The 15,477-nt window shown below is 41.7% G+C and overlaps 1 protein-coding gene across 1 annotated transcript in view; it reads left to right on the plus strand.

Moving 5' to 3' along the window:
* The first annotated feature begins 1,462 nt into the window (after window positions 1-1,462).
* The window catches only part of HS6ST3 (heparan sulfate 6-O-sulfotransferase 3), a 277,422-nt gene continuing 263,407 nt past the window's right edge, over window positions 1,463-15,477 (plus strand). Inside the window, exon 1 of the mRNA XM_056500481.1 lies at window positions 1,463-2,058. Coding sequence (XP_056356456.1) covers window positions 1,526-2,058 — 533 coding nt within the window. The 5' untranslated portion in view covers window positions 1,463-1,525. The remainder of the gene's footprint in view (window positions 2,059-15,477) is intronic.

The following is a 15,477-nucleotide window of genomic DNA, read 5'->3' on the forward strand; positions in this document are numbered from 1 at the left end:
GTGGTGTAGGCTGCTGTTCTTGTGAAAACCTCTCAATATTTACAGTTTGAACTCCTCCTGTTTAGACCATTTTCTGGTAATTTTTATGATTTCTGGCAAGGTTTAATGAGAGCAGATACATTACCCCAAAAAATCCAAGTACTCTTGGTTTCTATATAAAAATCTTCAGTTTAAAATACATTTGTCTATTTTTATAAGTTCTAAAGTTAAGTGGTCCCATGGGAAGACACTGCTCTTCTGTTACCAACTTTGCAGAGGTGAAGCTGTCTTTAGAGTTGAGCAAAAAAGTTGCTTTAGCACTGTCAGGTATCTAATTAATCCCTCAGTAAATAAAGGCATTCTGTAATTAAATAAGCGAGATGTGCAATCAGTTCTAAGACAAAATGCTTTGCATATTAATATATTGTAATCCAGGAGCCTCATGAGGCTTGGTTTTGGATATAAAGTGTTTGTAACAGACTTTTAACATTATAGGGAGCACACTGCAGGCAAAACAGTATTGGTTTTTTTTTTTTTTTTTTTTTTTTTTGACAAAACTCAGCTGAGTGTGAACTGCGGGTTAGACATTTGTCTATTAAAAAAGATAATTTTCAGTAGGGAAAACAGTACAGTTTCAGGATGTGGCTTGTTGTAAATACATGAGAGGGATTGAAAATGACCTTTTGACATTTTAATGGAGCAGCTGAGATGATGGGGAACCGATATTATTGCCTCGGGGAGGTAAAACTGTTCTGCAACGGGGGTTCATGGCTTGGGAACTTGTCTTTGAAGAGCGCAACAACCAGCAGCGCCGCGTGCCAGCTAATTGCAATTAATCTGTTAATCTGTGGGGTGGTCGGTGCCCTCCGAACCTCCTCGTATGAAGCACTTGGGGTCACAGTCACGGGCGCGACACCCCGAACAGAGCCACTCGCGATCCCCACGGGAAAGTGTTGGGAAATGCGGAGTTTGACGGAGCCCCGCTCCGCTCACCTGGCTGCGCCCCGGCCCGTCCCATTGGCTGCCCGAAGCCCCGCCCCCGCTCTCTCATTGGCTGCGGCCGCTCCCGCCCCGCCCCGCGCGGCCGGTCCCGGTCCGGCACCTGGAGGGGAGCGCGGGGCGGCTCTCCCCGCTCCCATTGGCGGCCGGGCCGGCGTGCTGCGCCCGCCCATTGGCCGGCTGGGCGGCCGGCCCGGCCGCGATTGGCCGGCGGGCGGGGGCGGGGCGCGCCCCGCCGGGAGCCGGGCGCTGTGTTTGGGCTGGAGTTGCGGCGGAGCGGGGTCGGGAGCGGAGCTGAGCGGCCGCCGCCGGGCAGCGCGTTCCGGGCACGGCGCTCGGCGCCCAGCCGCGGGATGGCCGCCTCGGGCGGGGTGCGGCGCGGCGCGCTGGGCTGAGCGGAGCGAGCCGCGGCCGCCCGCCCCCTGCCAGCACCATGCCGTCGGGGAGGGAGCCGGGCGCCGCTCGGCTGCGGGATCCGAGCGGGGCGGCCGCCCCGGCAGCGGCCGGCAGCGCCTGATCCCGCGTCGCGCTGCCCCCGCGCACCGCCATGGACGAGCGCTTCAACAGGTGGCTGCTGCCGCCGCTGCTGGCGCTGCTCTTCCTGCTCATCGTCTACCAGTACGTGTCGCCCGCCTGCCCCGGCGCCGCCTGCCCCCGCCGCCCGCCGGCCTCCGCCGCCCGCCGCGGGGGGGGCCCGGAGGAGCGGGAGGAGGAGGAGGAGGCGGCGGCGATGCCGCGGCTGGCGGCCAAGTTCCCGTTCGCCCGGGGGGAGCTGTGCCGGCGGGTGCGGTTCGACATGCGGGGCCGCGACGTGATCGTCTTCCTCCACATCCAGAAGACGGGCGGCACCACCTTCGGGCGGCACCTGGTGCGCAACATCCACCTGGAGCAGCCCTGCTACTGCCGGGCCGGGCAGAAGAAGTGCGCCTGCCACCGCCCGGGCGGCGACAAGGACACCTGGCTCTTCTCCCGCTTCTCCACCGGCTGGAGCTGCGGGCTGCACGCCGACTGGACCGAGCTCACCAGCTGCGTGCCCGCCGCCATGGAGCGCCGCGGCTGCGCCGGCAACCGCACCCTCAGGTCAGTGCCTGCTTTCCCCGTGCTCCAGAGCACATCCCGCCTTTCCCGGCGCCGCGGGAAGGCGCCCTGGCAGCGGGTCCCGCTCCCGGCCCCTGGGCGAGAATTGTCCGCTGCCGTCCCCAGTACGAAACAAGCGGCGGGGCAAGGCCGGTGTTCCGGCGGAGGTTCTTGCCTTCCCGGTGTGTTTGTTAGCTGCGACGCTCTGGCTTTGCCGCAGATCGTGCTGGTCCCACGCAGCGCCCATGCTGCTGCCTTTCGTACGGGTTGGCGCGAGAGAAACTCCGCTCGCGTTCCCGCAAGTTTCTCCTGTGCGCTTGTCCTTTCGAAACTTGCCCTTAACAAGTCACTACGCTCTTCTGCAGCAAGAAGAGTGCCTCTGCAGAGTCTGATGGATGGTTGCAGCCGCTGAGTTTGTGACTAGCGGAGTTCGAAGTGTCCAGAAGGTCTCAAACTCTCTTTCACGCGTGTTCGTGTTGGCACAGAGGCAGGCTCTGAGCTTGCCGTGCTGTGCTGGCCGCTCGCTCTCTGCGAGCTCGGAGCCGGCAGACCATGGTGGCAGGTCTGTGCAGGGAACACTGCACTGGCAACACTGTGAATGTCCCTGTGATGATCTGATGACAGCGGAAAAGGGAATTCTGTGTGCATGCTGCCTCTCTGCATCTTATAGTGTGGTTAAGGTCTTGTCTGTTCTAAACACGGAATAATTGTCAGATGGGTGATCTCTCTTGATAAGAGATAGCTCTAGGTGATTCACTAAGTTTTGGTCTTTGTTCTCATTTATTTACCGTTCAATCAGATTATTCAGGCTAGCATTAGAACCTGTCTTTATTTGTTTGATTGATTTTAGACATGTGTATTAAGGACTCACGAGCTGGATTCACTCTTAAATAATTGTAACTTCAACTCTATAAAATATTAAGGAACATATAGGAAGAATACCTTTTTAAAGAGTTAAATAGTTTGGCAGCTACCTTACGTTCTTTCATTTTACTATCCGTCTTGATTTTATGAGTCCAGAAACTTTAAATTTGCCATAGAATCACTTCCACATTGTGGTTTGTATCGTGTCACTTAAGAACATGTATAGTCCATGACATTCATGGGCATATTTTCACAGGGTTTATTCTTCAAGACAATAGAGTTGATTATTGTTGTTGTTGAACAATTTGAAGGTTATTTGATGTGAGCATTAAAGGCCCTCGCATACAGCAAAGCTAGTTGCATTTGGGAAGACTCTAGTCAGGATAATTTGAATTTATTGTGGATGGTTGTGGACTTGGACTGTACTTGCAGAATGTTGTTTAGGTAATTCGTGCAACTTAATGAAAAAAAATTTAGCTGAGAATGAAGTGTATGTATTTGCTGGTGGAAGAGAAATGCTGTTAATGTCTTCAAGGACAAAATAATTTGGTGGTAGCTGTAGAGCTTTAAGGAATATTAAAGAAATTTACAATGTAAAAGAGAGGGCAGGAGGAAGAGTAAAACCTGTAAAAATGTCTGAAAATACATAGTCTGCCAGTGAAGTCCCCTTTTTCTCTCTTGTGAAGAATGCTGAGTGCTAAATTCGATTGCCAAGGTTACAAATGGGCAATAAAATCGGAGTAATGGCTTCAGTACTATTACAGAAAACCATCCTTGTATTAGGTAAATTTAAAACTTTAAGTTGAGCTACACAGCCAATCTTAGTGGTTATTCAGTACATAGTTAGTAATTACTTCGATTGAGAAAAGACATACTTTGCTATTATAGGTGAATACTGTTTCCTGAATTTTTTTGGTTATTGGTTTTGCTTAATTACTGGATTATTTGATTAGTGTAAGATTGCACTTCTTGATTTGTCTTTACATAAATGAGGAAAGCGCTGTGAATAAAAATTTATTACATTGTTTTAATACTTGTTAATTCTTGTATTATAACCTGTGCTAGGAGAAACCTTTAAATTTTCTCTTTTGTCTTGTCATTATAACTGTGTAACTTGCCTTCTGCTTCTCAAGGAGCTCTAAAAGGAATCAAATAACCCTGAACTATGGATTATCTCTGCTCTGAATTTCTTTGCTCCTGGTGAAATTGGAGGCAAGCCCAAACTACTTGCTGTACTATTAGAGGCATACATCTAAGTCTTTTTTTAATGTCTGAATGGAGAACTGGGGAGACTGTATCCCTAAAATAGGCAAGAAACTAGCATACTGGTCTGATGTAAAGCATACTGAATATTTTAAAGTCTTTCTTTAAAGCTTCTGAATGTTTTTGAAGCACTAGACTTCCTGGAATAGCTCAACTTTTGTGTCTTCCAGCTATGGTGTCAGAAAATTAGACTAAATTGGTTAAATTTCTCGCAATGGAATTTCTTTGTGGCTGACAGGGCAAATTCTTACAGATTTGGTAGCAAGGTGTTTGATCTCCTGTGCCATATATTTGATACAGTGAAGATATTGTGTTTTTGTTTGTTTCTCCACATAGCAGGTGTTAATATCCACACCTGCTATGTGGAGAAACAAACAAACAATAAAATCTTGTTCTTTCTGTTGCTGTATATGTGGTTTGTCTTTTAGCACACAGAAGGACTAAAAGATTTATAGCATAGGATAGTGAAAATTTGTTTCTTAGAGGAGTAAAAACAGTGTAAGTTAGATTAAATCCTACCTTTTGAACAGATCTTCAGAAGATTTCATGAAGAAACTATAATTAGAATTCATGAGAGAAGGGGCAAGCTGATAAGGAGTGGATGATCGTGGTAAAGGTCCTAAAAGATCTGTGAAGCACATCTCCTCAGTCTTTGTTTTTCATGGACAGTGTATTTAAATCACATTAGGGTTTTGAAGAGAGTTTGTCTTAGTTTTTCCTTTTTCTAATGTTGGAGTTTTGAAGTCTCAGGACCCAAGATGGAACATGGGGCAAAAACTGATGCTGTGCTCCAGAAATCTGAACTTCCTTAAGCCTGTAGGGAGGGAATCTTCCCTGGTAACTTGCAGATGTACTGATCACCAAAGAAGAAACATCTGTGCCCAGCAATCAGTTTACAGGATATAAAGGAGTAGGCCAGCTTTCTATACACATAGGTACTTGAAGATGGAGATGCAGATCAGAGAGTTGCTGGCTGTGCTGTGAGGAGCCAAGGGACAGATAAGGTGAGATGATGTTGCACGGGGGACAGAAAGTTTGGGGTAGCCAGCCATGCAGAAAGAAAGAAGGAACTAAAGATATGTGAAAATGCCCATGAGTAAAAGAATCAGTACAAGCTGGTAATAAGAGAATGGAGTTAGAATTAAAAGAGTTGTAAGAACTAACAGAGAGGCTTATGAGAAAAAGAGATAGTGTTGTATAAGAAAAAGGTCTGTAGAAAAAGGTGAATTGACTTCAGAGTTGTGTGACAATAAGGACTAAAGATGAAAATGTGTGGAGTTTGTGAATGAAGACTGGTAAGGAATGCCAGTGAGAGGGCTGATGGAGTTTCCAGCCCTGTCTTGCCTTAGTTGTGACAAAGCCCAAGTGGCAGCATGGGCTTCTACCTCTGTGGGACTTAGTGGTATGGTGTGCCTTGTCCCAGCTTCAATATGAAAAATTGCTTTTTATTAATGTACTGGATACTACTGGGAAGTTGTAGAACTATTGATTTTGTTAGAAAGTGAAGTAATTCTTCTGAATGACATTACTTTAAGAAACAACCAAACCAAGACAAAAACTGTAGGCTTTATTTCTTCCAAAGTTTGCATATTTTTCATTTTTGGGATATAGATTTTCTGCTAAAATACCTGTTTAAGTGTCTACAGAGCCAGCTATTAGTTTTTCATACTAATATGTAGCTTTTACAAAAATTGCTATCTGGATAGTGCCTTTTAATTTTATTATTTTTTTTTTTTTAATTGAAGAGTCTTTTATGTGTTTGCATGGCTCTCTGTGGAAGCCATTGAATTTAGTGATGCTTGTGTTCAGCTCCATCCCCAGAACCTGGCTTTCCTTCAGAGGTGCCAAGAAGCTGAGACTGTGGAATCTTAGCCAACACTGCTTGAGGAAAGAATGGGAAGAGAAATGTTGTGAGATGTCTCACCTGATGTGCCAAGGAAGAGTTGGTGTCAAGTCTGAGTGACATTAGGCTGCCTCTGCAGACAGTGGGGAGAAACAGAATAACACAGGCAGCCCTTTTAAGGGTCTCAGACATGTCTGAGACCTGCTGAATTGTCTTCTGGAGGGACAGTTCTTCCATTCACTGGTAACAAGAGAAAGACTAGAATTGTGAATTGGGACTTTGTGTCTAGAACTAGAGAAGAGTTCCACATCTAACACTGCAAAGACATTGTTTGAACTGATTGTCTGCCTCTGTTAGGTTACCAGGTAATCCTTGGGGTGTGAGGCAGGGCTTGCTTTGCCTCTCTGCCCTATGGAGGAGGGGTTGAGAGAACCTGAGAAGTTCTGATCAAGGCACATTTTATCCCTTGCTGATGATGCCTGCAATATAATTAATAATTATTCATTATTGTTTATTTGAAGTTTGATTAAATTGGGAGGGCAATCCTTTAAACTACACACTTGACAGAACACTTTATTGAAAGTTTTGTCTAATTTTCTAATATGAAACAGTGAAATCACTTGAGTTGTGTAAACCCCATAAGCTTTATTGTCAATTCAGTTTAGTCTTCAAAACTATTGATTTTCATTAATTTGTTTCCATTGTACTCTATTTCCTTGTCCTCTTTAACTTACTATATGCTACATTTTTCTATGGAAGTGTAAACCAGCAGTGTAAGCCATGAATCCTGGAATGGGGAGAGTTGAATAGAAAATATTAGTGGGATCCTTTTTCCTTCCTTTGCATTCCTTTATTTGACTATGGTGTGTTTTTTAAGCTATAGTTGTAATAGAACATAAGACATACTCTGATCTTTGCAGCTGTGGTAAATGATTGTCACAAAAATCTAAGAGTGTTAATTGAAAAATAAGACTGCTGAAGGTAGTGGAGAGAAGTGAATAATAAGTCACAAATGTTTAAACTGAAAAAGCACAAATTCTCTTGTAGCTTAGTATCTTCTACTGAAATGAATGATGGAGCCAGTAAATTCTGTATAGTTTTTTTAATGAATGTAAGGAACAACAAAGATTAAACAATTTCCTGTGGTCCTGCTACTGACTGTGGGTTTTCTACTTCCTTACCTGTCTCTAGTGCAATCTGCTCAAGGGTTTCATTGTCCTTAAAATTGAAAAGTGGTGTTGTCTTCCCCAAGTGCTTAGTGTGAATCTTGTTAACTTCAATTTTAAGGCCATTGCATCACCTGAGAACAAATCGATCCCATTTTCTCTGCAGTAGCCTTCTGGGTACTTTGGTTCTTAGGAAGACTTCTTTCAAGCTTCCCTGCTTAAATAGTAACCAAATCCAATGCACTCTGTCTTTATTGGAGCAACACAAAGAATGGTCTGCTCTTTGGGTTTGTGTCAGTTGTTTTCTAGAGAAGTGGTGTTGCACTGCGAGTGCAGTATTTTGTCTCTTAGGTGTAGTATGAAATGGACCAGAAAAGATTACTTGGCTTATTCTGAAACTTGTGGTTGTACTTTTCACTGATATTTACCATTTTGCAGTTGCCTGACATTGACTGTCAGCTTGGGATTTAGATATTATTCATTTTATTAAAGATTATTACTTACAATTTCTATTGTCTTTTTGTAGGAGTTTTGTGCTCATCCCCAGTGGATTTAATTCCTCTTCTGTCAATTTATTTCATTTGCAAAATTGATTTAAGTTTTTTATCCTTCTTGGCTTCTCGTCATTGGCACATTTAGTAAAAATGTTTTGTTTTCATCCATATTGTTGATGCAGACATTGAATAGAATAAAATCCCTTTGTAATAAACCTTTTGTTTGATAACTCAATTGTTTTCCAGGGAGTTCTACCCTTGCCACATCCTGTTTTTTTTTTTTTTTCCTGGACTCTGGTTTTTTTGGCTTATAGGAGTAATTAGAGATGTTGCCTAAAGTTGTCTTTTTTTTTTTTTTTCTGAAAAGCATTTCCTTTCTAATGTTACTATTTTAAGTCAACTACATTATTTTAGGAGGAAATTAGACTGTTTTGATCCAGATTGATTGGGATAGTAATCCTGCCTGCTATTTTTCCTTCTATTTGTTTATGGGCAACTTGTCTAGAATTTGTGGCACTAGCAACTATCCTTAGCTACTTTTGCTCTGTATGTGTCACCTGTGAGGTTCCCCTGCCAGCATAGCAGACAAATGATTGATGTAGCAGAACTTTTCTGCATCAAGGTTGTCACAACCCTGAAAAATCTCTCACCCAAAGATAAGTCTGGTCTTCAGACTTTTGAAGATACTGCTATAAATCTCAGCAGGTTGCCTACAAAAAATGACTAGAAGTCATGTTTACTGTTAATTGCCAGGAGTGATAAAAGAGTGGTCAGCACCATTTCAAATGGGAATGGATTGTTGTTATTCATCCATAGTTGTAATTTATGGATAACTGGAACAGGGAAAGTTTTGAGCTGTGAAGGTGTATACTATGAAAATGTTCACCTGAACTGCAGTTTTAGTTGTCTAGAAGAGAATTTACTGAGTTATTCAAGCAAATTTGGGTTTTTCTGGTATTTCTTTCTAGAAAATAGGCTGTCTAATAAGATTTTCTGTACAATGCAGAAGCTATTCTCTTTTTTTTGTGCAGGAGCCAGGCAGAGAAGTCCTGTGGGAGAAGAAAAGAGTGGAAGTGTCAGGAACATCCCCTAGGGCTGTACAGTATTATAAGACATAGCAGCTGTTTTAACTTTCTCATGTTATGATGCTTTTTTAATTTCCATTAACCAGCTGCCTAATACAGAACAGTTTCCAATTCTCTTGAGTAGGGTAGTGCTTAAATTCTTACTCAGCCTTAGGAGATGTGTTGGTTTGAGGCAGAATGGGAAAGGTTGCTTTGTGAATGGGAAAAGTGCTGTGTGATGCTGTTACACTGATACAGATCAGATCTGTAGACACAGCCAGTGGCAAAAATAGGGATAAATTTGTAAGCTTGCTTGTGGAGGTTTTTTTTGAGGTGTTTGTGGAGAAGAACAAAATCTCTGCCATCTCAGCTCTAGTGATCACAGAAGCTGAATGGAAAGTGTAAAGATCTGATTGAACTGAATGTTTTCTACCTGCTGGTGTGCTGACAGTTTTCCATGGCTTAACTTCTAAGTGAGCAAGAGTAAAGCATCTTCTCCCACAGTTTGGTGAAGCCATTGCAGCTTATATGTAATGTAAAGACTCTGCTACTGTTGGTGCAGAATGAGACCCAATGAAAGCAAGGGAAAGCTTTTATTCTTTAATATTTTTAGTATAGCCTTCAGCTTGCTGCCTGTTCTCTGGAAGTATTTATAATCCAAATTTCTGTGCTATATTGGATGCCTCAGAAAGTAACCTGAAGTCCCTTAAAAGCTCTATTTTTGCTGAGCAAGGTTTTAAACACTGTGTAGGAGGCTAATTGCAAGAATTAAGAGTCTCATTTGGACAACCACTAGGTAGCTGCTGAAACAACTACTATTTTAAGGAGAAAAACTTAAAAGAAGTATTTTGGGATTTTGTTCAAGATGGCATTAATCTTCTTTTAGAGAAATTGCTAGAGTGGCAGAATCAATAACTCTTGAAGTATTTATGGTCTATTACATCATCAGTGCTTGATCTCAATATGTATTGACTGAAAAAGTATTAAATGGGTTCTTGTAAGGATAGGACCTATTAGGATTTTGGTTCTGCTATGAAGCTTGCACTTAGGTGGACTCATGTGTAGTTCTAAAAGGATCTGGAGTGTGGCCCACTGCTTAAAGTAATCTTAGAAAAAAGTGTTTAAACTTAATGTCTTAACCCCCATTTTTTTCTTTAATAATTGGTAATCTATTAGGAAATGCTTGATATAAATATGGTTTTCAGGCACATTAGAAGTCTTTCATTAATACAGTTAGATGTCAGTTGTGAAAGTGACAGGGTCATGCAGGGTGGACTGTGGCTCTGAGTGTTTGCAAACTGATGGAAATGACAAACATACTGGCATAGCAGTGGATAAGCTTTGAATGCCATATGAAGAGTAATGCTGGGATGGGGAAAGCAATGAGCAGATGCAAGTTCACTTTCTAAAGGATTGAATAAACCATGATAGTCACAATTGACTTGAGAGTGTATTTCTCATTCTGTCAAGTAATTTGTTGTTGATGAGAAGTCTCACCACATGGTGCTCTTTGATACCAGAAGGAAATGATCCCTTCAGGATGTATGTGATGGAGCTGGCATCTGAGACCAGTTACTTTCTGCAAATAAATTGAAGGTCAGGTCAGTGAAATAAAGCACTTCACAAACCACTAATAAAAAAATACAATTTTTAAAAAATTTCTTATCTAAATTCTGATGATATCAATGTAAAGAACTTGATGACTTACAGATTTCTATTTGATTTGTGAGCTGGCTTTTGTTTAAGTAGCAAATATATCTGCATCTCAGTATTTGTGTGTTTGCATACTTAAATGTGTCTATTTGCAATTTTTGACTTTAATTCCATGTATCTCTGCATGCAGGCTCTGTCTGAGAATGTGGGGATATGAGGAATAGCAACTGATGGTGTTTGCTTGAGGAGCTCCTTTAAGGAAGAGGAGAAGCAGTGTAGGTAAAAGCTGTGAGCCTCAAGTGAGAGTGAAGTCTGGAAGGAAGGGTCAAAATGATGCAATTTAAAAGGAGTTTTTTGATTTTTTTTTTTTTTTTTCCCCCAATATGAATGGTTTAAGGCTTAAAGCTCTCCATAAGTTCCTTTTGTACTTGCTGGAAGAGAAAGGTACAGAGGTAATGAAAATCTTCAAGTACTAGGTACTTTGAACTCCTGTTCTACATAGGTGTTTTATAGGTTTTATCAAGTTAGATAAGTGTTGCAATAAGCTGAATAGTAAATTAAGCATCTTCAGTTCCAGCAGCATAAATCCCTAATAGCAGATTGTCAGGCGTTGTTATCCTTTGAATAGATTTTAATTTTTAGTGGTAAGAGTAGAACTATTTTTTTGCAAGAAGTTCCCAGTGTGAGTGATACACTGTAACTGCAAAACCTTTGTTTTCATGCCAGAAACGCCTTTGTCAGGCTAAAGCTGTGCCATTTCTATTGCTGACTTAACAAGGTTCAGATGAGAAGAGTAACTTAATTAAATATTTTGTTTTCTACTATAAGTCATTTGGATTTATTATAGAATTATGTAGGAAGGGATCTCTGGCAGCTCATGTAGCTCAAACCCTTGCTTAAAATCAGTCTAACTAGAGCAGGTTGTTCTAGGCTATGCCTGGAAATTTTTATTTAACTCCAGGGACGGCCCCACAGGGTCTCTGAACAGCTTCTTGTAATGTTTTTTCTGCTGCCTTTTCAGCTAGCAGAAATGTTCCATTTTTTAAATTGTGTTTGTTTCTTCCTGTCTTACTGCTGTGTGCATCTAAAAAGTTAGGTTACTACTTTTCTATTTACTCCTACATGGAAATTGAGTAGACTAAAGAGGTCTGCCTGATTGCTCCCTTGTCCCCAGACTGAACAAACCTCTGTTGGCCACTCTGTCTCAGCCCCTTGACCATCTTGGTGGCCCTCTGCCTTTTCTTGGTGAGCTCAAAATCAGACACATCAATCCGTGGGCTGTCTTACCATTGCTGAAAGCTGAAGTGGGGCGGGGGGGGGGTCAATTCCCCCAGCCTGTTTAGTAGCTTCTGCCAACAGTGCCTCATACTTGGGTAGCCTGCTTCACTTCCCAGGGGTGTATTTTGTGGCTGTTACTCAATAGTATCCACCAGGAGCCCCAGATTTGTTTCTGCAGAGCTGTGTCCCAGCCACTGCATGCCCAGCCTGTCTTGTGTGTTACTTCACCTCAGGAGCCAGTTTTTTCTTTTATGTAGAGTCATGGAATCATACAATGGTTTGGGTTGGAAGGGATGCCAAAGATCATCTGGCTCCAATCCACCTGCTGTGGGCAGGGACACCTTCCACTAGAGCAGGTTGTTCAAAGCCCCATCCAACACTGAGACAGTCCACAGCTTCTCAGTCCCACCACCCTCACAGTAAACCTCTTACCATGGTTGGTCCTCATGAGTTTCCCATCAACACAGTTCTCTTGCCCCTTGAAGTTGCTTGAAATAGAAGCACTGCTCTCTGGGGTGTTGATCTCTTCTCCAGTGTGGGGTTACCCCTGAAGTTGCTGAGACCAGGTTCTATTGCACCATCCAGGTCATTAATAGGGAGTTTTAAACATCACTGGCATCACTGCCAGTTCTTGAGTGACACCACAACTTATCAGCCACCAGTTGGATTTTGTGTAGTACCCATGTCTCACCAGCATGCCTCAAATAACACAGTGGGAGACCATGGCAAAATCCTTGCTGATGTCAATGCAAACAATGTCCACTGCACCAGGGAAGTTTGTTCAATCACCTTTCTGTGGTGGAGAACTCACCAGCCTGTAGCTCCTCGAATTCTTCTTGAAGCTAAGTGTACAATTTGGTTTTTATTTATGGAAATTGGGAAGAAAGATTACAATGGAGAAGATGCTGCAACATGAGAAGGTGTTGAAGCTCCCTGTTTCTCAGTTTGAGAATTCCTGAAACAGACTCAGAAGCTATATTTATTAAATGAAGGATATATGCAACAATTTTTTACACTATGGACATTAGTTTGTTGGAAGAAACAACTTACTACAGCAATAACTTTTTAAATGGGCTGTGGTGCTTCCGTGACAGCCAGTGTAAAGCTGGCATTGAGCACTACAAAAAATGTTTCCTTTGTACATTTCTTGTCAGATTGGGATGGTATGTTTTTCTGGTGCCTGGGAGGGTATATTTATTTCATATTAAATTGATTTTAGTAGATAAATTAGAACTTGAGTAGCAGCTCAGTAAATAAGAGGCAGTCACATTTGTCTTTTTAAATTTTTTTATTTCAGGGTGTGTTGAGTCAACCATTTCTATTTTGAATTATTTTCATCCATAAAGCTAACATTTTTATAGTTTCCATATTCATATTGCAGATGGTGTTCTTTGGAGCTCTAACTTCAATCTACAGTGCTGATGTTATTAAATTCTTCACAGTTAAATGATAGTGTAAAAATTACTCATGTATTAACACGAGAACTTTCCAGAGTTTATAATGAAAGAACATAACTGTTTTGCCTTTTTTTACCTGAGTTATTGGATTGAACTTTCAATATATGTAAGATTTTGTTGTGCAAGTTTCAAAGCTTCTGTAGGCAAATACAGAATCCAGAAAAAACAGCAAATATACAAGCAAAGAACTTTACATTTCTTTAAAGTGGATTATAAAAGCTTTAAAGTGCTAAGCAGAGAAAATTCAGAAGATGCAATCTCAAATATTAGTTTGTGTGTGCAGCTTTATTTTTTTACTGCTTAGCATTTTACTTCTTTGAAGTAAAGGTTTAAAGTCCTTGTTTTCAAGATAGACTTGTCACAAGCTTCAGCTCAACTGTTAAAGTGGACATGCCTTTTTGTCAGGCTTTTAAAGCCTGAAAACACCCATTGAAATTATTTCCTCCAAACAGAGAATTTAGCTGCCTAAATGAAAGGACTAATTGAAATTACTTTTCCTTAACAGCTCAGGCCATTTCTAACACACTTCCTTCTCCAGCAAAGTCTTTGTTTTGCTCTCCAGGACCACGTAAATGGATGTTGAGTTTTGCCTCTGACTTGTCCATTTTTTATCAGGCTATACCTCTTTTCATTTTGATTGAATTGCCAGATAGCTGAGAATGGAATCAAGAATCCCACTGTGATATGGGTCAGTACCAGCCATCTAAATGGCTGCTGGGCCTTGCAGTAGAGTAATAGGAAAACTGATGGACTGCATCTGACTTACAGGTTGACTGGGAAGCTTAAGTGTGGCCACACAAAACTGTGGCTTTGATTAGGAGAGCAGTAGGGATGCTAGAAGTTTATCATTCTTGTTTTGTGCTCTGCTACTTGTATTCCAGAACATCATCGGGTAGGTATCAATGAAAATATTAAGCATAAACCCAAATAAAATAAAAAAAAAAAAGGTGAATTGAGAAGTCTTCATAGCAAGAAGGCTGTTGGAGTTGCATTTATATTTTAAGCCAAATTTCAAGTTGTGTATCCTTTCAGGAGGTAAGTTTATACTAGATGCCTGAAGAATTTTCACTTTATACTGTATATATGGGTAGCAGAATAGTTTAAAAGGACATGGTGAATATGAAAGATTTATTTTCACAATCACTTTATTTTTTTTTTCCTTTAAAGATACCTACTACTTCTTGTATTATTCAGGTCATGTTCTACACTTCTGATTCACCTTCTTGGCAGCCTGATGTTGCCCTCTCTCCCACATTGCTGTCCTTTCCATCTTCCCAGCTCTTTTGCCTTTGTTTTATATGTTTTTCTTGTGTGACTCACGTCCTCTTTGCATTGTACCTGCTTGCTTTGCATGCAGAATGAGCTGGTTGGAGTAGTGCTCATCTCTGCTTGCCAGTTCAGCAAGCTGCAGGATTGAATTGGCTCTTGAGCTTGTCTGCCCTGTCAAAGTTCAAAGGGGCTTTTTAGCTGTTTGGCTTTGCAAGAGCTACCAGAACTGACCACTTTAATCTATCCTAAATTCTTTTATTGTTCTCTCTGTTCCTAGCAGTACATAGAGACAGATAAGGAAAAATAACTGTCTTTTCCCCCTACCTGAAAAGCCAGGGGATTGAAAAGATGCATTTTTGTGTAACTCTGTGTTTGTCTTTTCCCTTAAGCTGCTGCTCAGAGGGCTTTTATAATTGCTTCCTTTTGATTTGTGTTCAATTTGTCCTAGGATAAAGCATTAAACAATTGCAAGTTGTCTCAATAGCACATGCCTCAGTTGTTACTTTTGCAGTGACTTGGAGAAGAAGGTATTTAAAGTTAGGGTTGGCAGAAAAATACTGTTTTGCCATTAACTGTCTGATGGCAGTACTGAAACCCAGTTCTGCAGTGCAAGACACCAGTTTCCATCCTGAGGCAGGTGCAGGGGAATCCTTCCCAGCAAAGGAGGGAGGTGTAAATGCTTCTGTAGCCTGGGGAGGAAAAGGTGATGGTTTGATGGGACTGGAAATGTATGAAGAGGAGAACTTAGGTACAAGTCAAGGGGGAGATAGCACTGTCTTAAACAGAGGAAAAAGGGATTTCATCAGAGAAGCAACATGCCAGGAAATCCAAATAGAACATGTTTGTAACAAGACACTGGAATGCACACAGTTCTATCGAGCCAATTTTCAGCAGGTGTATTGGCTCTGCAGTGGCTTGTTCAATCTCAGTACTCAGATTTTATTTCAAATTTGAGAGCTAATTTTAAGCAGTTAGCATATGCTTTCTCAGTATCTTTTAATAGAGATTTGTTTGAGATTTGTTTGCCTTCTACTTATTGAATTCACGTCTAGTATCTGAATTCTTAATTCT

This window comes from Oenanthe melanoleuca, chromosome 1 (genome assembly GCF_029582105.1).
Source record: "Oenanthe melanoleuca isolate GR-GAL-2019-014 chromosome 1, OMel1.0, whole genome shotgun sequence".
NCBI classification, from domain to species: domain Eukaryota; kingdom Metazoa; phylum Chordata; class Aves; order Passeriformes; family Muscicapidae; genus Oenanthe; species Oenanthe melanoleuca.